General features: G+C 40.8%; 1 protein-coding gene across 1 annotated transcript in view; it reads left to right on the top strand.

Moving 5' to 3' along the window:
* Window positions 1-2,740: 2,740 nt before the first annotated feature.
* Window positions 2,741-22,438, top strand: part of NEK9 (NIMA related kinase 9) — a 34,698-nt gene continuing 15,000 nt past the window's right edge. Inside the window, exons 1-14 of the mRNA XM_037128406.2 lie at window positions 2,741-3,079; window positions 5,784-5,961; window positions 8,255-8,310; window positions 8,822-8,892; window positions 10,360-10,465; window positions 12,180-12,311; window positions 13,845-13,955; window positions 14,744-14,808; window positions 17,314-17,364; window positions 17,811-18,003; window positions 19,600-19,744; window positions 20,370-20,570; window positions 20,757-20,803; window positions 22,009-22,164. Of these exons, the coding sequence (XP_036984301.2) occupies window positions 2,861-3,079; window positions 5,784-5,961; window positions 8,255-8,310; window positions 8,822-8,892; window positions 10,360-10,465; window positions 12,180-12,311; window positions 13,845-13,955; window positions 14,744-14,808; window positions 17,314-17,364; window positions 17,811-18,003; window positions 19,600-19,744; window positions 20,370-20,570; window positions 20,757-20,803; window positions 22,009-22,164 (1,731 nt within the window). The 5' untranslated portion in view covers window positions 2,741-2,860. The remainder of the gene's footprint in view (window positions 3,080-5,783; window positions 5,962-8,254; window positions 8,311-8,821; window positions 8,893-10,359; window positions 10,466-12,179; window positions 12,312-13,844; window positions 13,956-14,743; window positions 14,809-17,313; window positions 17,365-17,810; window positions 18,004-19,599; window positions 19,745-20,369; window positions 20,571-20,756; window positions 20,804-22,008; window positions 22,165-22,438) is intronic.

Raw genomic sequence — 22,438 nt, 5'->3', positions numbered from 1 at the left:
GACTGAAACCTATTCAATTTCTCTGAATGAAAGTCAACATTTTTAATTTTAAGTAATTGTTTTTCCCATCTTTTAACTCAAGAAAACACTTATTGAATATCCATTCTGTTTAATGTGTTGAGTTAAACTCTGGAGTAGACCCAATAAATAAGCAATATCTGTCCTCAAAGTACTTTCTAATTAATAGGAGGAGGTAATGGAATGGCCTCTATCCAGAATGATCCTGCTTCGTTTAGCCATTCCTGATATAACATTTTGGGTATTCCTCCAGGAAGTCTTCCCTAACCCCACAAGTTTGTCTTGGAAAGATGCCCTCCCTAAATGCCTTTCTAGAAGTCTGTTCTTCCTTCATAATAGCACTATAACATACACAATTACCCTCACAATTGCTTCATTCCCTGTCTGTTCCATGGACTGTGAGCTCCGTAAGAGTAGGAACCATGTTTGTTTTCCTATTGTAACCCAGCATCGGGCACAAGCTGGTACTCAGTGTATGTTGAATGAATAAATTGAAAATTCAAAAATATCTATACAATATAGCTTTCTGGAATGAAACCAACCAAATGAAATTTAATGGCTTATCAGTCTTGCATTTAGATTGAGAAAATGTTATATACATACAAGATAATAGCGACACAATACTCAACAAATCATTTTGAAGTCTGTTAAGATCAAGCACTTTTCAAGGCACTGATGATACGCAGCTGTGAAGGAGAACCCAAAATCCTCTCTTGGAGCTTACATTCTCACGAATGGAAATGGCCAATAAAGGAAACATAATACATGACAGCAATATTTTATAGATAAGCATTGTGAAGGAAATAAAGAGTGATGTGATCTAGCAGATGTGATCAGTGCTACTTTAGATTGATTGGATGTGAAAAAGGTATAGTTAATTATTGTGCAAGCACTGTGTAAGCAGACCACCATTATGAAGGCTGGTACACTAACAGAAATATTGGATCTAGGTCAAAGGAGACAGACCTTTTACTATTCAGACCTGCTGTTATGCACAGAGTATAGGGTACTTGAAAAGGAATGTCGATGAACTGTGAGGTCAGACGAATGCGAAAGCATTAGTTAGCTCTCACACCCCTCACCCCACTCTACCAATTCTCTTCCTCTAATTTGCTATCACTGTCCACCTAGTTAAAAACCTGGAAGTGTCTCCTGGATTCTCACATTTACCTGACCAACCATATCCCAACTGATTGCAAACTTTAAACTTTCTTTGGATGGATTTCTTCAATCTGGACCTTCTCTCCAACAACATTCAGTGCTGCCCCTTTTCTTAGAACACAAGTTGTTTCTTGCCTGGTCTCCCTGCCTCCAGTCCATGTCTTCCACATTGTCATCAATATAATTTTGTTCTTAAGTAAGGTGACCACATTGTTCATTGTATGAGCTGGGCACTTGAGAAGAGATCTGGAGCCTGATTGCTGGCCTTGACTCCCGTTAGGATGGTCACTGATGCGGGCTGTGAAAGAATTCACAAAGGGAAAGAAGTGCAGAAGGTAAAGATTTTTGCTTTGTTTTTTTAGTTTCCCAAGAGAGGGAAAGCACTAGATGTGGAGAAATGCGCCAGCCCTGAGGGATTAGGGCTTTGATTGGGCAACGTGGTGGTTGTAAAGCAGGATGTTTCAGTTAGGTTGAAACCTTTCGGTGCAGAGTCCCATGTTGTGCTCTGTTAGGTCCTGTTTTGTACGCTCTGCACCTTTAGGGCGCTTCCAGTAACTTTCTAGTCATAAAACAATTAGAGTCATGCTTTATGGGGTCCAGTTAACTCCTGCAAAGAGGGCCTGAAAAAGGGGATTCTGTCCTATTAACTCCCAGCTCCCCTTACAAGCTATGTAACACCGAGCAAGTTACTTAACCACTCTCACCTCACTTCCTTCTATAGAATGGGAATAATAGGATTAAGTGAGATGACACAAGAAAACACTTAGAATGGTGCTAGGAACACAACACTCTACAAATATTAGTTGTTATCTCTCTAATGTGGAACATATTCCCAACTTCACAGGTTGAAAAACAAGCTTGGAGATGTGAAGTTGCCCAAGGTCATATAACTGATGGAACACGTTTTTCCACGGTACTGCAATTCTTAGTGGATTATGGTCAGGGAAAATCTTATTGCAGATTCTCCACCCCCAACAAATACAGTGGCACCTGGCTCTCAAAGAACGTTGCATGGTATCACACGGTCAAAGATTTGGAAAGCCACAAGAATGCGAAATATGAAAAAAGAGAAGAGTGTCAGAATTGGCTTAAGACTTTTTGGAGTTGGGTATAAGCGGTAGGAACGTAGGAGGTCACGGGAGAAATAACTGGGCCCATTAAATCTTGAGATGACAGGAGGCAAATATTTCCGCTTACTACAATATCTCTCTAAACAAAGAGCGCTGTGCAATGTTGGAAGGGACTGCTTCCCCAATCACTGCCCGAGGTAGGCCTGGCGCCAAGATCAGACTGGACAAACTCCGGACTTCGAAGCTGCCTTGGGACCTGGCCAGGGATCACGATAGTGAATCCAACGCTCCTACCGGAGCCCTTCGGCCCCGCGCGGTCCCTACCACGCGCCCACTACACCGCCCCCCCCCCCCCCCCACGAGGCCTTACCGGCCAGGCTGGAGAAAAGCAAGCTGAGACCGGGGACCATAACCAGTAGGTCAGCTAAGGCCGAGGAAACCCCCCTGGCCGGAAGCAACCGCATCTGCTTCCGGGTCAGGGGGAAGTTGGCCAGCAGGGAACCTCGCGCGGTCGCGGGGCTGACGGAAACGCGGGCTGGCTTCTCAAGCGACGCGAGTGCCGCGCGGCTAGAGCCACTGCCGACTCGCAGGCTGGTCTCGCGGTCACCGCCATGTCGGTGCTGGGCGAGTATGAGCGACACTGTGATTCGATCAACTCGGACTTTGGGAGCGAGTCCGGGGGTGGCGGGGACTCAGGCCCGGGGCCCAGCGCCAGTCCCGGGCCGCGAGCCGGTGGCGGCGCTCCGGAGCAGGAGGAGCTGCACTACATCCCCATCCGCGTCCTGGGCCGCGGCGCCTTCGGGGAGGCCACGCTGTACCGCCGCACTGAGGTAGTGGCTCCTGGCGCCCGCCGCCTGCCCCTCCTTCGCGGCCCCGTTTTCCCGGCGTCTTGCCCGGTGACCTCACTTAGTTAGTGCTTGGGTGCCCGCGGATTATGTGTCTCAGGGTCCTGTCCACCGCTCCTCCAAGTCACCTGCACTAGGAATTCGTTAGCGTAGTGGTTTTACTAACTGGTCTTTTCTTGTTTGTTTTGTTATTAACCCGAGGAACGGAGCAAGTCAGTGAACCTTCTCTTAGCCTTAGTTTCCCCATCTATAAAATGGGGTTAGTTATTACTGCCTTTAGGGTAATCTTTATTTTAAAGGTTATTTTGAGAATCAAGCTAAAGTGCTTTCTAAAGTGTTGATTACAGTGGTATACGAATGTGACGTGTTATCAACACTTAACTTCCTCTCCTACTGCCTAGCTTTCCAAGGTCAGGGTGGGGAGCATCGGCAAAACTTCAAAATCCCCAGGTCGGTGACAGCTCCGATTTTTTTGCTGTTAAGTTTAGACGTGAACACTCGGAGATTTTTCTGGAAGATAATGGGGAGATCGCCATAGGTTGGTTTCCTCATCAGTGTTTAGTCGCGTTTATGCCTGGGGAATACGTTTTTGGTATATACTAAGCCGTTACCGGTAATTAAAAAAATCCGAGGACATGCTTATTGATTTTAGAGGAAGAGAAGGAGAGAAACATGGAGAAGGATAAAACACCTCCGGCACGCACTCTGACCAGGGACTGAACCCACAACCTAGGCATGTGCCCCATCTATAAAATGGGGTTAGTTATTATTGCCCCATTTTATAGATGGGAAACAGCCTGCAATCATTCCATTTAGGCATCCATGCTCCAACCAGCCGAGCCACACTGCCCAGGACCTAAGCCATTAATTCTGAATTTTGGAGGGCACAAGGACTCCTTCGAGAATCTAATGTAAACATAATCACCCCATCTATATTTGCATATATGCATATTCTTCGAAAAGATTCACGGGATTCACGGATCGCTGACCCTTAAGTTCACAGCCTATGCTGATCTAAAACTCTCTAGTGATGATTCAACTTCCAAAAACTAAGCGTAAACTGATGTTGGTGAGTTTTAAAACTTAAGCTTTAGAATTAGTTAAGCATTTCACCAGATCTTGTCGGGGTTATGAAGGTGATTCATCCCTCAGGGAGCCATTTGGGATTGTGTGTTCCAAGCTAGCAAAGTTTTAAGGCTGAAAGATGGAGAAGAAAAGTGGTTACAAGAGAGTATCTTTGTTCATTTTTTTATAATGTAACTTTTAAAAGGGCATTTGAGAGAGAGAAACATTGATTTGTTGTTCCACTTATTTATGCATTCATTACTTGATTCTTAATATATACCCTGACTGGGGACTCGGAAACCCATAACCTAGGTGTATCTGGGGGACACTGGAACCACCTGGGCCAGGGCCTAAGCTTCCTTTTTTTATCCTAATGCGACATTAATGTAGGATGTTGGAGTTACTGTTAAATGTTGTTTTCTTACTTGTATTCAAAATATGAGAAAGAGATGAGGATTAAGGTTTCTATTTTATAGTTAAAGACACTGAAACAGTACATTTAAGTGGCTTGTTCACTTAGAAGTAAATCTTTGACTAGAACAGTTTTACACCTTGTGCATACCTTTCCCTTATGTTGAACTTGATTACTGAGGTGGTTTTAAGTTACGTTTGATCACACTTCTCCAAAACTGTGTGATATTATCCATGTCACCAAATATTTATTAGAGCTATGAATTTACACACGTTTATATTTCAAGAAGTTTATATTTCAATGGGAAGACAAATTAGCAAACAAATTTAAGTTGTATGTGTATATAAAAGAAAATTTCAGTGCATGAGCTCTGAAAATTAAGGGTATGGTTGCATTGAATGAAAGTACAGCAGAAAGCTCATCAGGACCTTCCCCCCAAAGTTTTAAGGCCTAGCAGAGCCATTCTAAAGGAAAGGGCATTAGGGATGTTCCTGGGCTGGGGAGCACTGTCAGGGAAGAATCAGAGATATAAAAGGGAGTGGATTTGGGGAGCTGCGGGTTAGTTTTCATGAACAGAGAAAAATGTGATACATAAAATTGACAGAAGATAGACTTGCAAAATGGGCAGCCTGAGTTAAGTGAACTCAGAGCCCTTAGATATGACTCACTCAGAAAGGCTAAACAAAAATCACTAGAGAAACCTAAATTTATAAAGTTAAAGGCAAGTTTAAGATTTTCATTTTGCAAGAAACTATGGTCACCCGTAGGTAACTACTCTCCAGTTCTCAATTTCTCTGATATTCTAGCCCTACTACAGTTCTCATCATGACTAACACTGTGTCATAAAGTCCCTCATCAGAATCTTTGAGATCTACTTCCATCCCATATTTTTACCTGGAATTGACATGCAAATTAAGTGTAGCAGCAATGGAACAGCATCTTAATGTTCTACAGTAAATTATGATGCTCAGTTATATGCCGGACCTTTAAAGTTTGTTCATGACCAGAGTCATGAACAGTCTTTGTTTAGACCAGATGGGCGCGTTCAGGGTGGTATGGCCCTAGACTGTTCATGTTTTGTTTAAAGGAAAAAATAAAAGCAGTCAGTCTCTAGCCATCTAGGAAGTTTTCTTTCTAGGTCTACAGATCATGTGTGGATTCATCCGCTGCCAAGCAAGAGGAAAGCCCTGTACCTCTGTTGCTGTGTTGTAGGATGACTCATTGGTTGTATGGAAGGAAGTCGATTTGACCCGACTGTCAGAGAAGGAACGCCGCGATGCCTTAAATGAGATTGTTATTCTGGCACTGCTGCAGCATGACAACATTATTGCCTACTACAATCACTTCATGGACGATACTACCTTGCTGATCGAGCTGGAATATTGTAATGGTAAGGCAGAATTCTGTGGGACTTCCTTCAGCAAGAAAGTCTTGTGCTCACACTCACCTTGAAGGGGCGAAAAAGAAAAGGCATACACAGTAATAAAAACTTTAATCGACTTTCTTGACTTTTAGAGGATTAGTTCAGGCCCTAGAGGGTTTTGAAGTGGTAACACAAAGTAAAGGGAGGGATATTCCCTCACGTACTCAAATTCTGCCTTGTGATTATAGTTCCATCTTCAAATTACTTGTTCAGTTGGATTTTACATTCATTTTTCAAGGTTTCTCTTATAAAAAGATGTGAGTTAGGCATTGGAGAACACATAGTGTGGCTTGGTAAAATATTTAATGAAATCCTATAGGTGATAATGATTTATATTGATTTCAGTGAAAGCTGCCCTATTAAAAAGTGGTCCAAAGATCTAACTGAATGAAAATTATAGCTTAGTAAAACATGGTCTTATTTATCTGGTCTCTGACTTCTTTGGACCGTTTTGCTTGTAGGATAGCAATATGGTCTAGTTGTGAAGAAAATAGACTCTGAACCCACATGCCAAGCTTCACGACTTTTTAACTCCGTAACCTTGCACAAAAAACAGCTTTTCTGTGACTCAGCTTCCTTATTTGAGTATGAGTTTGTTGATAACTTACCTCCTAGGGTTATTGATTAAATGATTGTAAAGTCCCTAGCATCATACTTGGTACATAGCAAATGTTTGACACATTGTACTAGCTACTATCCTTATTGCATAAGAAAATATGCCAATCCCTTTCTTGAGCTGCATGCTAAAGTGGTCCCAGCACATTCTTCACTTAAATCTCTAAGAGAAAGTTCCTAGATTCTAACTTTTCTTGTCTAGACTCCTGTGCCTCGTGATTGTACCTGGTGCTCATCAACCCTAAATGTATAACACTAGAGATTTCTGAAGTAGCGGAAGCCTCAAGTAGTTAACTTCCTTTGTGGTTAGGAGGATGTAGAATAAACGGCATATTTATTGAAACTTCAAGTTACTAAATTACAGGGGGGAAAAGTTGTGAAACCGAGCCAGGGCTAAATTATAAGTTATAGTTGCAGGTAGGAAGTAAATTGACCCATGATCATTTGTAGCCTATATTACTTGATAAAGGGAAGGGAGAAGCAAATTCCAACTTATTCTGTAGGAATGAATTAGTAAAGGGAATAATGCTTAGAAACAGTGTAGGGCAGTGGTTTTCAACCTTTTTCATCTCAGGGCACACACAGACTACGGTGTTTTGCCATATATAATGTGTATCCATGTTTTTGGCCAGACTTTCAGGGAAAAAAAACCTTTCAATTTTTTTATTCAGTTTTTTATTTACTTACATTTAGAAACAAAACCGATTACAGTATTCCAGGGTATTATTTTGCATTTGGATGTTGTCATTGCTTTCTAGAGTTACACCTTTAACTCATAAGCATAGAAGAATTAACATTTATATATATATACGGAATTAGTACTACCCATGTATAATGCACAGCCTTATTTTTCCCTCAAATTTGGGCCAAAAAGTGCGCATTTATATTCAAGACAAAATATGGGTAATTACTAAAATTCTGCAGTGCACCAAAAAAATACATCTCTGTCCAATCCGATAAAAGAAATAGGTGTAATTTTGATTCATTTACATCCGACAGCTATTGTGGTAGCTGTTGTCTTTTTTTTATTTGACAATCTAAGGGAAAAGAGGTCAGTGCCCCTGACTGAATAGTCAGGTATTGCATGTTTTAAAAACTCTTGCCTCAGCACGCTGGTTAGAAATCACTGGCCTGGCATGTTCCCTAAACTTTGGGAAACTTCTTCAGGGGGAAAGAAAAAGAAGCTGATGTACACCCACATATACAAAACACTTTTATAACAGGTGCAACCCAAAAGTTCCAGTAGTCCCACTGAGAGAATTGTTACAAAAATGTTGCAGATCCTTTTAAAAGGAGTTCTAGGAAAGAAAATCACCTGATTTTGAAGACATTCAAGGTAATTTCACTAATAGAGATACTACAGGAATGGTCTTTCATCTTTTCAACATTGTCTCACTTCCTGTTTTTGTATGGAACCTCTTCCATTTAGGGAGAGGGATCTTTGAAGAATATTTTTGATACAGTCCTTGAGAGATGGGAAGGGTTCTGAAACCAGTGAAGAGCCAGGAGGGAAGAAGGCCTTCCCTTTGGAGAGGAAGCAGAATCCCTTCTTTTCCTTGTGTTACTTGTTAAAACCCTGGTAGATGCAGGAGCCCAGCTATGATCTCTATTAAGCAATTCAAACCTATCTCTTGTTTAATTGCAGGAGGGAACCTGTATGACAAAATCCTTCGTCAGAAGGACAAGTTGTTTGAGGAAGAGGTAATTCATATTTCTATGGTAGGAAGCTAGAGTTGTAATGTGTTGCTTTCTGGTTCTGTATTAACTCTTCCAACAATGAAGAGTATTTTTTTTCCTTTTGTTCAGACTCCTTCCAGGCTCTGGTTGATATTCATGAGAAAGGAAACTTCTAACAAGGAAGCTGTCTATAGCTGCTTCCTAAACAGTTTACCTCCACATCATGATTCTCTATGGGCTTTCTTTCCCGGTTCTGTTACTGCATCCTGGTATGCCCAGTTTTCTATACCTTTGCATTCTTCCTGGATTTCTTTCCACAAGCCTGCTTCACCGTACTATATTTTATAATGACCTGCTTTTTCTTTTTACCCTATCACTTTTCTTTGCCTGTTCAACCTACAAGCAAGAGATGTCAAGTCATGTTGAATCATAACCTCTGGTTGCAGCTTCCTTTGTTTTATTTATTAGAGAGAGAGTATTTAAATCAAATTTTTGTTTGTTGGTAGTCCAGATATAATTTATTTTTTCTCTGCAGATGGTGGTGTGGTACCTGTTTCAGATTGTTTCAGCAGTGAGCTGTATCCATAAAGCTGGGATCCTTCATAGGTAATGAGCAGAAGAATATGGGATTGATTCTTCCCTGCCAATCCAACCCACACCTTGGGGGCCTCCTCCCACCGGGACTATTACGTCCTTGATTAAGCAGTCAGGGCTTTTATATTGATATATTTTAGAAAGGGAAGATTGAGTAACAGAGGGTGTTATCTTTTCTTCCCAAAGTGAAGTTAAACCATGTTTGTGATAAGTAGCTAAGTATTGCTCAGTCATTTCTTTTTTTTTTTAAAGACTTTTTATTTGTTTATCTTTAGAGGGGAAGGGAAGGAGAGAGGGAGAGAAACATCAATGTATGGTTGCCTTCGTGCGTCCCCTGCTGGGAATTGGCCTGCAGGGAACCGGCCTGCAACCCAGGCATGTGCCCTGACTGGGAATCGAACCACAATTGTCTGGTTCGCAGGCCCGTGCTCAATCCACTGAGCTACACCAGCCAGGGCTTCAGTCATTTCTTTAAGAGATACTTTAGAGTTTATTTCATTAATTCATCAGTAAACCCTAGAAGCCACTATGAGAACTGGTGTTAGATTGGTTGGACTTCACAATAAATATTTTCTCTGAGCAATAGTAATTGGCAGGTTTTTTTTAAATTTTGTAATTCTTTTAATTTGAATAAAGCTTGTTTATTTTGTATGAATTGTACAATTCTACATCTTCGGGTAGGGGAACAGTTTTCTCTTCATTTCAAGCTGTAGAAGAGAACCGTTAGGAATATTTCCACCTCACTGTGTCCTTGACCATCACTAGAGATTAATGTTAACACACCAGTATTTCTTTTTTCACTGGCTTATTGTCAACACATATTTCGAGGTAGCTTGATTGAATGGCTACTGTTGCATATTACTTTCTTTTAAAAGTTACAAAGAATATTTATTATTTTGATTCTTTCACATCTAGTAAAGGAAGCCAGATTATAAATCAGGCACAGTTTATCTGTTTTATATACGGTCAATTCATCTTTAGGAAAATAGCCAGTGATTTTATTGAGGTGCTCTATACAACCCAGTGGTGTTGGTGCTGGGACAAGTAGCTGCTTCTCTTGCCTTAACAGGTTTGAAATTTTAATACCAACCAAGTGTTAAGATTGTCTTGCTATCATTTCATTCAATGTATAAGTGGTAATTGAAGAGGCAGTGTACCTTATAGGGATTATAATTACCTGGGGCACCACTTTTTTTTTTTGCCTGACCCTCTCAGCTTTTCTTCTCTGCTCCAGTGGTATGGGAGGCATCCCAGTGCGGTGAAGCCCTGGAGGATGAAATTAATTTTCTGCCTCCACACCCCCAAGTCCCTTGTCAGTGTTAAAGGATGTGCGAAAGTGATGACCACTGTTTGGACCCAGGGCTGTCTGAGCAGTGGCAACACACTCGTCTTTATTCTGTACTAATCCTGGGTGTGGTGGGAGATGAGATAAAACAATGGACTATATGGCCTTACTTTGTAGCATCTTTTTATTTTCAGAGATATAAAGACATTAAATATTTTTCTGACCAAGGCAAACCTGATAAAACTTGGAGATTATGGCCTAGCAAAGAAACTTAATTCCGAGTATTCCATGGCTGAGACAGTAAGTATGTGCTGCTTTTGTCTTACTTGTTTCCAGCATCATGAGATACAACTATACTCCCTAAAATCTTGCACCCTTTTTTCAATATTCTTATAGGTTCTCCACACTTATAAAGCAAATCTTCAGGAGTCTTTTTCCTGGGCTTGCTTACAGGCACTTACATACTCAGGTACTCGTTGTCCACATTACAGCTCTGATCTCAAAGCCCTTTCTGACACTTAGTAGAGACTTCTAGAATCTATAGTAGATTTCACGTTCTCTTTTATTTATTATTTGAGCTTATCATGTTAGACATTTCTTTTTTGTTTCCTTTGTGTTTCCCTTGTTTGGAAGCTGTGTATTACAAATAAAGGCTGATGCCCAAAGAACAACTTTTATTATATACAGTCTGAATTGCAGGGCTCCTTTCTTTTTTTAAAGATTTTATTTATTTTATTTTTAGAGAGAGGAGAAGGGAGGGAGAAAGGGAGAGAGAAACATCAATGAGTGGGTGCCTCTTGAGTGCCCCCTGCTGGGAACATGGCCTACAACCCAGGCATGTGCCCTGACAGGGAATCCAACCAGCGACCCTTTGGTTTGCAGGCCAGCACTCAGTCTGCTGAACCACGCCAGCCAGGATGTGGAGCTCCCTTCTCACCTGACCCTGAGAAAGACCATTACATTAGTTCAAGAATAGACATAGTTGACCCTTAAGGACAGTAATCTCATCCTTTTACGGATCATAAAACCCCATTATTACTTTCCTGGTTTCATCATGCTCTGTCCTTAAAAGAACTTGAAAGTTTAATAAAAATTAACTATGTTCTGATCATGTTTTTTGATAATGATGAAATATTCCTACAAGCAATATAGAGACATCCAGGGATGCTGATAGCCCGGGTTGGAATTCTCTCCTTCAGGGACTCAGTCTGCTTGTATGGTTGTGCCACATGGAGCTTCTGAGGAAGCAGTCATGTCTTACGTGGGTTTTTCTCATCAGGAATAATCTGATAAAACCAAGATTTGACTTTTCTTAGCCAGTTAAATGTAAAGAATGAGATGAAAATTTATAAATGTCATGTTAGCCCTCTGAAAATTTCTTAGCTTTCCTGATTAAAGATGGCTACCAGTCTTATTAGAATTTCTGGGGCACTCATTGTTTCTCATCTTGGGACAGATACAACCTTCAGTGTATTTTTATTTCCGAATTCAAGAAATTTTTTTACAATTTGAAAGAAATTTACTAGCTATGTTAGTATTACAGATGTCAAATAGAGCCATTTAAAAAGCTTCATTACTGTACACTCCAGTTAGAACTTTTAACCCCTTTATTTAATTACCTTCTCCCCACTGCCAGTTCTTTTGTTCTTTGGTTTTCTGTTTTCCCTTGGTGAGCTTTTACTAAGTATGTGTTTATCTGTACAAAGTCTTCAGTGGGCCTTGAATGCCTCTGGCCTCTGTGATCCATGAACCACAGAGCTGTTGTGGCTCCCAGACTGACCACAGTGCCTTCTCCCCAGAGCTTGGTCCTTCGTGTGTGGGGCCCAGGAGGTTTAATATGAATGAGATTTCTTCGCATAGTGACATCATCTCAGAAAAACCATTATGGGTTACACTGATGAATGTTTTATGATTATTATCACCAGTTCCTGGAAAATTTAATTTAGTTGTCAAAATATTAATGTGGTTACTTCAAAAAAGAAGTTATTCTTTGGTTGTTTTCTTTGTTGTTTAGCTTGTTGGAACTCCGTATTACATGTCTCCGGAGCTCTGCCAAGGAGTAAAATACAATTTCAAGTCTGATATCTGGGCAGTAGGCTGCGTCATTTTTGAACTGCTTACGCTAAAGAGAACATTTGATGCTACAGTAAGTTGATGTGTTATTCCCACATTGTCCTTGCAGATGGTGCAACTTGATTGAGATAATCAACTTTATTTATCCCAGAGCTTCTGATTTCTTGAACAGAAATCAGCTGTAGGCAAAAATAACAACCAGTATCCTGGCACTGGCTTAGTAGTGTATTATTAGGATACTATAGACCAGATTTATCTCCAACTTGAATTCCCTGTTGAATAATCATAATCAAGTCCAGTAGTTTGAGCAATGTACTTGAATTTGTCAGCTTTAATTTTAAAACTGGCCCTAGAATCTGCTATGTGATGCTACAAATTAGATAAGCCATTTTATTTCTTATGCTTCAAGTACATTATTATTTTTTTTAAGCTAAGGCAAATTAAATAATACTCATGGAAGTGTTTGGATCTTTTATATGAAAAATTACCAGCTCTTATTAAAGATTGTTATTGTTTTATGGGTAACAAATTTCTTTAAATCTTTTTTTTTCTTAAGTAAAGCACTGCTACTCAAACATTAACACACAGGAAATCACCTGGGCATGTTGTTAAAATGCAGACTCTGTTTGAGCAAGTCTGGGGCGGGACCGGGAGCTTCCAGCTAGTGCTGATGCTACTAGTCTGTGGACCACAGTTTGAGTAACAAAAGTGAGTTCATATCCAATCTCCTTTACAAACCATATGTGAGAACTCAGGCAAATCACTTCATCTCTTTGATCCTCTATTTTACTATCTATAACAAAGAAAAAATGTATATTCCTCTCACGGAGATGAAATGCAAGTGTCAAGATAATGCAAATTCAGTAGCCTTTCATGAGACCTGTTTATTTTTCTAAATTCTGAAGTTTATTCTAGCATGTCATCTAATTCTCTTAAATATTGTAGTAGAAGGAAAATAAATTTTGGAGTCAGACTTTGGTTGAAATTATGGCTGCATTTTTTACTATCTGTAGTCTTGGGAAAGTTACATCTCTGAATTGGTAATAATAATAACCTCCTTGTGTGGTGTTTGCAAGGGTTAAAAAAGATCAAATACATATGCCTGCCTAATAACTATTGGTCTCTCTATACAAGTGGTGATAGTATTATGAAAATAATACTCTCTTTATCAGTTGCTGCTTATTATTCACGACCTTGTCTTTTGGAGCATGGTGTCACCTATATAAAATCATTATTAGGATATATAAATTAGGCAAATTGATTGGCAAAGGAGGTACTTAAAGCCAAGAAGCATGGCTAACCTTGCTTTCTTTTGGGGGGGTTCACTTGAAGGGTCAGATTATAATATACTCTCAAGTATCATGCAGTTGGCCACATAGTCACGTCTCCATGTTGGCCAGTGGGCTTCATTCCATCTGAGAGGAGCAGTGCGTCCCTAACAATTTCTTGTTGATGCGTACTAACAGTTATAAAGAGACGTCAGAACTACTGCAGACCTACTGCCACTTCTTTAAGTAATAATCATAGACATCTCAGAGCCCCTACTGGTATATTATAAAGTCATCTTTACAGAACCAAGAACAGTGCAATTCTCATTTTCTTACAGAATCCACTCAACTTGTGTGTTAAGATTGTACAAGGAATCCGGGCCATGGAAGTTGATTCTAGTCAGTACTCCCTGGAATTGATCCAGATGGTGCACGAATGCCTTGACCAGGTAAGTGGGACTTATACTAATTGATCACCGATTTCAGTTTAGTGATTTCTCTTTCAGCTTTAGTGTTTGGAGTGTGAAAAAGGTGAACTGCACAAAAGCACATCCACTTCCCCAAGTGGGATGTATTTGTAGGCACTGGTGATTAATGATAGTTGTGTAGTTTGGCCAACAAATTCTTACTTTATTCTGCTTTGTTCTCTATTAATTTGTGGAATTGTGCTCCATTTTTTATGATCAAGTTTTTTGTAACTTGATTTTATAAAATTATAGTCAGAGGTAATTTAGAGTTCTTAATGTACAGAATGTGTGTAGTTCTAATATCTCATAGTTCGCCTTGCACTATATCTCTGGGTCACTATTATTCAAAATATGGTCCATGAACCACAGGCATGGGGTGGTTTACAAGCAAAATATGAAGACTCCTGGGCCCCACCCAGAGATTCAGGCAGACTGGATCAGAATCTCTGTGGATAAAGCTCAGATTTTTATTTGTGACAGGCACTCCACAGGACTCTTATGTTCTGTATGTATTGGAATTTGAAAGCCACTGCGCAGCTGAGCAAGTGAGGAAGGCACGTTTTCACTCATACACAAGTGTTGATGTTAATGAGATAAATGTGAAGCATGGTGTGTGACATAAGAAATTATGTGTTTTTTTAAACAAAAGGATAATATGCAGTGGTCTTTGAATAGTTACCCAACAGCCTTCTAAGAGGAAGTAAATGCCTTTTTAGATTCCATCTTGTCCATTCCCTTTAAATTAAAACTAGCCCTATTTGTATTTTTAGGATCCTGAGCAGAGACCCACTGCAGATAAACTGCTAGATCGCCCCCTTCTCAGGAAAGGCAGGAGGTAAAGTACAGAAAAGTCACTCTGTTGTGTTTCCGTAGGTGGTGGACTGTTAGAGATCTGATCGGAGTACCACAAAGAGGGTGGCGTTTCCTGACTGGGCCACTCTGGTGCTATTTTCAGCCAACATCTTTGCTTTCATTGTGTGAAAGGAGCTCCTGACTTTCGCCTCCTTAATCTGTGCCATTTTGTTCTAAATTTATATTGATGTGACTGTAGAGTTGGGGCATTAGAGCTTAGTGATTAAGAGAGGACATCTTTAGGTTTGATCTCAGTTCTGTCATTGTATGTGTCAGGTTATTTAACATGCCTGTTCTTAGTTTTCTCCTCCGTAAAGTGAGGGAGAGTGAGGACTGAAGGAGGGCCTGGCACAAAGGTCCCTGGCCAGTAACTGTTGGATAGCAGCGTGGGCCAGGTTCTTTGTTTAAGTGCACTCCTTTAGATGGTAGGTTAGGGTTGGCGAGGTCCTCTTCAGATACTTTTTGCCCATTTCCCAAAGTCAAGCTTGTTTGATTTCTGATAGGTTGTTTCCTGAGGTTTATTCTTGTTAGGAGGCTCTAGAGGTAGGAAGGAGATCTTTTATTCCTTTTTTTTTTATTGTTGTTAAATACAGTTGTCTCCATTTTCCCCGCCCACCCCCACCTCCCACTCTCACCCTCACCTACCCCCCTTTGACTTTGTCCATGAGTCCCTTTATACATGTTCCTTGATGACCCTTCCCCTTCTTTGCCCCATTATCCCTCTCCTCCCTCTCCTCTGGTTACTGTCAGTTTGTTCTTTATTTCAGTGTCTCTGGTTATATTTTGCTTGCTTGTTTGTTTTGTTGATGAGGTTCCATTTATAGGTGAGATCATATGGTATTTCTTTCACCACCTGGCTTATTTCACTTAGCATAATGCTCTCTAGTTCCATCCATGCTGTCCCAAAGGGTAGGAGCTGGAAGGAGGTCCTTTATCCCTCACTTCCTACAGGAGACTTCAGACCCTAACTTAAAGGAAGAGGTGTTCTTTATTCTTCTTAAATGTTCTAGTCTGTATTTCATCCTATTACACTATTTTTGTTTTACACCCCTTCTTCCTCCCATACCAGTTCTTCGTTTTTGTCTCTTCCCAATATTCAAACATTTACTACGCTGTTTTTCAAGTCTTGCCTTTTAGAGACATTAAATAGACACCTAATTCCACAGTCTTTTCTGTTTGTCAGTAACTTTTATTCTGTTGTGTCATTTAATTAATCTTTTTCTGATTCTTTTCTGAAGCAGTGTTTTAGTGCCTAGAATTATGTGTGATACCCAGATACAGCATCGTGACCCTGCATACATGCTCCATGTATATTCAGGCAGTATCACCCTTTGGAGCTGATTACACCTATTGAAAATTTTTATCTAGGAAATTTTTATGTTGGGAAATAAAGAATCACTATTGTAATGTCTCACTTAACTATTTCCACTATTTTTGATTGCAGTTTTTATTGAGGTAATTGTAGATTTGCATGCATAGATTATATAGAACTTTGTACTTTGATGGAAAATTGTAAGATGAAAAGCTTTCCACATAAAGTACAGACACAGGAAGTCACAGGAAATATTCGGGAAACACTAAGTCCTGTTTGGCTGGATTAGTGGTTCTAGTCGCGGGGCTCTTAAGAACAAAACTTCAGAAGCCTTCAAAAAATAGTGATGCCTAAGCGCCACCCCAGGAATTTGGCTATAATCGATTTAGGCAGAATGAGAACTCTGGGCTAAAATGTGGACAGTAAATAGAGGGAAGGAAGGCTGGAAGGATAGGTAGAGAATTTTGAGTGCCAGAGGGATTTGTGCTTATTTCAAGATATTGTACGTAAGTATTGGATATTTATGAGAGGACAGTCTGTGTGATGAGGGGAGTGTCTAGGAGTTAGGTAACAGTACTAACGTCGGTGTTACATTAGTGCAGAACTGGGTAAAGTGTTGGAACTGTGGTGTGACCAATTAGGTGGGAAGCAAAGCTGCCCAGAACTAAGTTGGTGAGACTGGAGAGGAGAGGTGAGTATACAGGGTATCATATAGGTAGAATCTGTAGGACTCGTCGACTGGGAGAATGGGGGTAGGGGTGCAGGTGGCAGTTATAGAATAGGAGAGTCAGAAAGAAAAGTCGTTTGGAAGAAAGATAATGAGCTGAGATTTAGAGACGCTGACTTTGGGAGTCAGCAGGCAGGCTAGATGGAGATGTGGGCAGGTACTTAAAAACATGTGTCAGAGGGCTGAAGGCTCTCTGTTCCAGCCTGGAGCATTTCTCAGAGATAGAGAACTAATGGCCCCAAACTGCTGGCCCCCTGTGTTTAAAGAATTGCCTAAAGCCAGGCTTGTATGTCTGTTTGAGTTTTATCGAGGTACTTTCAAGAAAGTGCTATAATGTAGGAAGTATATGATTTGTAGAGGTTTCAATCTGTGAAATGTATTGATTGAGACACTGGTGCAGTACAGGGCCGGATAACTTTGCTCATCTGTCTTTGCCTTTCTTTTGGTAGAGAGATGGAGGAAAAAGTCACACTGCTTAATGCACCTACAAAGAGACCAAGGTAAATGTTCAAGAGACTCTTAAAAAGTAATATATCTTAAATTACTCTGGGAGATCTTTGTGGGTCTGTGCATTGATTCCAGTTTAGCCTTGGCCTCCTTTCAGAAGCCAACATCTGCTTAAATGTCAGATAGTCGTTTATGAAAAAAGAATGCTATAATGTCACCCTCATGCTAAAGTGGACATCATTACCATGATGCTTGTTGAAAAGCTGGAACGTGTGGATGTTAAATGAATCAGGCTGGAATCTGAACTGGCCAAGCTGTGATGAAGCCCTGCGGCAGGAATTGCAAAGCCAGCAATGATAGAGGGTTGAAATAGGCTGTCAAGAAAGAACATACTTTCTCATACCATAATTGGTAGTTCTTCTTAGGGAATAGACTGGAAGTGTTTTTCTATGATACAGTTTTTATATTAAATGTGCCTTTGTTTGGGGGTTATTGGCAGGTCCAGCACTGTGACCGAAGCACCTATTGCTGTGGTAACATCCCGAACCAGTGAAGTCTATGTTTGGGGCGGTGGAAAATCCACTCCCCAGAAACTGGATGTCATCAAGAGTGGCTGTAGTGCGCGGCAGGTGTGTGCAGGGAATACTCACTTCGCTGTGGTCACAGTGGAAAAGGAACTGTACACCTGGGTGGTAAGTGAAAGTTAAGTACTTCAGAACAATGATGTAAGCATAATTGTTTACTGGACCCAGGAGGTCAAAGTAGTTTTTAGTTGAACATGTGCTGCTGGAGTAGCAGCATGGGGTCATGGAATATAAGCTTCTTTGAGAGCAATGATTTTGTCTTTTCACAGTTCACTGATGGTATGCCCAAAGCCTAGAATGTATTAAGTCTCTTGTAAATGCTGAATGAATGAATTAAAAGAGCCCTAGGTTTGGACTTTGGAGACTGGACTCTCATTTACAGCTGGGTAATTTCAGAAAGTTTCTTAGTCTGTTCTGTTACCATGAGGTTCAGAGCAACTAGTATCTGTGAAATAGCTTTATAAGCAAATGAAGCAGTGTCCTCTGTCAGGAAAATTCCTAGGCCTTCATCAGTAACCGCAGACAGCAAGGTGTTTCTTAGGTAGGATTTTCCTTTGTTCCCCTCTGGATTCCACCCTGTCTCTCACCCTCTTGAACAGATCACCTATATTGCTATTTATTTTATCTCCCACTCATTGCTCATTCACAGTGCAACTTTCATCTTTGTTATTTGATTGAACCTACTCTTAACAAAGTAACTTATCAATTGTGGAAATAAAAGATACTTTTTACAAGCAATTCCCTATCTTACTTGATCTCCCAGCAACATTGGATACAGTGACCACTCTCCTTCTTGAAGCTTTGTCTTCCCTTGGCTCCCAGGAGAGCATGCTTCCTGGACTCTGCTCCTGTCCCTTCACTTGTGCCTTCTCAGGCTCCTTTCTGGCTGCTTTTCCTTTGCCCCAGCTTGTTTTAGGCCCTTGGTTCACTTCCTGAGGGGGCCCACTTTTTCTAGTAATCTCCAATAACTTCTCCATGAGGACCGGCTTTATCCCCAATGTGTGATGAAGTAGAGAAACTCAACTATTTATTGATAGAAAAGATGAATGTATGATGTGATCTCAATCGTTGAGTATTAACTTGTTATTTCATAAAACACTATCCCTTAAAGAACAGCTCCTGGGTGTGCTGCCAGAAGTAGCGTGAAATTAGCACCTTAAAAAACATTTATATAAGAACTTAGAGTTGAATTGCTGAATGAAAACAATTATTTATCTCTATTAAAATGTTGAAAAGTCATTTAAGATTGTTCTGTGTTCTGTAGCAGCCTTTTTGATGGAGTTGGATTCTTTATAACTGCTCCATATTTCAGAGAAACTGGGACCAAAATTTCTAGTACTTCTAGTAAGGATTTTCAGGAGGATGTACTCCTACAGAAAATAAATTAGACTATATAAAATGTTTTTCACTATCACTCTTAAATAAATACATAGTTTATTTCAGACTTCAAAGAAAAAGATAAAATTGGGACTGTCCTTTCAAAGCCTGATGGATGTGAATCTGGATACTTTTTAAACCGTTACCCGCTGGCAGGAGTTTTCTGCTATCTACCATTAAAAGGCTCAATCTCCTCGCCCATTTTTTTTCCATTTCTAAATTTCCCACTGATTCTTTTTTTCTACTGTTTTTCTTAATAAGAAGTTGTATTGAAGTTTAGCTTTTGGCATGAAAATCAAAACTTCACCCGACCTCTTTATTTTATAGAACATGCAAGGGGGCACTAAACTCCATGGACAGCTGGGCCACGGAGACAGAGCCTCCTACCGACAGCCAAAGCATGTGGAGAAGTTGCAAGGCAAGGCCATCCGTCAGGTGTCGTGTGGTGATGATTTCACTGTCTGCGTGACAGGTAAGCCATCAGCAGAAAGCGTCCAGGTGTATTTAATGTGGAGTATCGTACCTAATACTGTGCAGTTTTAGTTGGGATTTTATAACAAAAGATAGTATTCACAGAACAAAAGACAAGGAGGAAATACACACATTAAAACATATTCCATTTGCTGTACTGTTGTGGCGGGTGGTGAGCAGGTGGAAGGCAAGTGAATAACATAGAAGAGGTGGGATGTGCTGAGTCCCAGGTGTGAGGAAAAATAACCTCACCACCGAGTCAGGTGTGGATAACACTAAATCATGAATTAAGAACTCGCATTTAGTTTTGGTCTTGCCAGTACTCATTTTATGATTCCTTAGTGCTTCACTTTTTCTCTATAAAATAGAGATGGCCCTAATAATATTGTAACCCTTTTAAGATGGTAATACTACCACTTTTTAAAACTATTTACTGTAACAGTACATGTGACCCCCTAAATACAAACAACTCTAGACTTCCACAGTTTATCTTTTGTATTTCTCTGATATAATCATCTCATGTGAGATCATTGGCTAGGGTAGTCCTCATTCCAGCCCTGCCCAGCTTTCTGACTGGACAAAATAAATCATTCCTTTGATGAGTTCTGCTTTCCTTCCTTTTGCAGATGAGGGTCAGCTCTATGCCTTTGGATCTGATTATTATGGCTGCATGGGGGTGGACAAGGCTGCTGGCCCTGAAGTGCTAGAACCCATGCAGCTGGACTTCTTCTTGAACAATCCAGTGGAGCAGGTCTCCTGTGGAGATAATCATGTGGTAGTTTTGACACGAAACAAAGAAGTCTATTCTTGGGGCTGTGGCGAATATGGTAGGTGTAGCCTTGTTTGTCCATTCATTCCCAGGCACACAGCCTGCCTTCTGGCTTGTGTGCGTCTAACACATTGTGTAGCCTCTCCTTGAGACGTGTTAATTCAGTAAAGGGGAATCTTATGGAACATTTTCATTGGGAAGGAGGCCCTCATGCTAATGATTTTCCTTCTCATGTGTGTCTCAGGACGACTGGGTTTGGATTCAGAAGAGGATTATTACACACCACAAAAGGTAAAATCAGGAACAGCTTCTTCCTAAAGCCTATCTAGGTCATACAGACTCCCGTAACATGTCCTATTTCCCTGAGTCCTCATAGCCAGGTGTTTACTTCTGAAACATTTCCTATCTGGGATACTGACAATCCTGAGTTAGCACTGTGTGGTCTTGTCATCTGACTAAATTATAAAAAGTTAAGAAAGAGGATACACTCTGGAGTCACATCTTACTTGGGGCTGAGAGCTAAAATTAGCTTGTATAGTGGAAAAAGTCACACCAAGCTAAATGCACTCTGGAAAATTCCTTGGGAACATACTGGAAAACAACATACTAGCCCTTGCTCCAGCACAGCTGTTTTCCCTTCTTGTTGCCCTAGTTGAACACCAGGTGAAATAGTCGTTTGCATTTAGGGGTCATTTTGTGTGAAACAGTACCTCATTACTCTCATCCCTGCAATCTCCGGCATGGGCACAGGAGCGGAACCCCCTGAGGCAGGAGCAGTCACCTCTGTCACACCCGCCCTGGGGCACAGACTTACCCCCTCGGAGGGTGGCTGCAGCCAACTATACCACTTACTATGAACAGTGTTTATTACATTTCGAAAATTAATTTACGTACTTGCGAGGCCATTCTCAGTGCAATTGTCAGCTGTTCCTCTTCTCCTGAAAAGGCCGTGGTAGAAACAGGTTTGAGTTTCAGGTTTCACAGATGCTCCACATAATCTTCCCACCATTCTCCAGCCCCGTCTGGGTAACTGTCCGGCTAGCGCAGAGGGCGGTGAGCGTTTGGAAGTCCCGGCTGGTACCTCAGTTCTCTATGTCCCCACTTACAATGTGACCAGACAGGGAGCTCCACCAGGCTACTGCACTTCTCTGACAACTGCTCTGGGGCCTTCTACCTCAGAGGACAACATCAGCAATGGAGTGAAGCTTCTCCTTTCCCGATGTTTTACGGGAAGTTTTCCGAAGTAGGACCTGTTGCTAAAACAAACCTTGACAGGCTGTTTAGCTAACCTGGACTGCCTTCTTTTATTTTATTTTAAAACTTGAGCTCCTTATTGAAAACAGTAGTGTCTCAGCTGCTGTGCAGATCTGAAGAGCATGGAGCAGTCTGTACTTGCCCTGCAGTCATTCCCTTAAATGTAGAACTGTTGTTTTAAATGACTCAGGATTTTTCCCTAATATGAGTTATGTTTGAGGGGTCTTATCATTTTTTTACAGGTGGATGTTCCCAAGGCCTTGATTATTGTTGCAGTTCAATGTGGCTGTGACGGGACATTTCTGCTGACCCAGTCAGGCAAAGTGCTGGCCTGTGGACTCAATGAGGCCAACAAACTGGGTCTGAATCAGTGTATGTCTGGTATCATCAACCATGAAGTGAGTGCCTCCTTTCCTGGCCTGACCACATTGTCAGAATCTCTCTGAGAATGCTGCTGTCAGTTAGTGACCGTGCAATTTGACTTCATAGTGAGGATATCACAGATATGTTCAGCAAACGAAGCCAGCCACAAAAGAGTCCATACTATATAATTCCAATTATGTGAAATTTAAGAACAGGCAAAATTAACTTAGGATGGTTTAAGTTAAAATAGTGCTTACTTTTGGGAGGAGGGCCGTGGATATTAACAGAAGGGGTGGAAGAGGGAATTCT

Source organism: Artibeus jamaicensis, unplaced genomic scaffold (genome assembly GCF_021234435.1).
Source record: "Artibeus jamaicensis isolate MK-2021 breed Jamaican fruit bat unplaced genomic scaffold, CSHL_Jam_final contig_851, whole genome shotgun sequence".
NCBI classification, from domain to species: Eukaryota; Metazoa; Chordata; class Mammalia; order Chiroptera; family Phyllostomidae; genus Artibeus; species Artibeus jamaicensis.
This window is presented reverse-complemented; position numbering and strand designations above follow the sequence as displayed.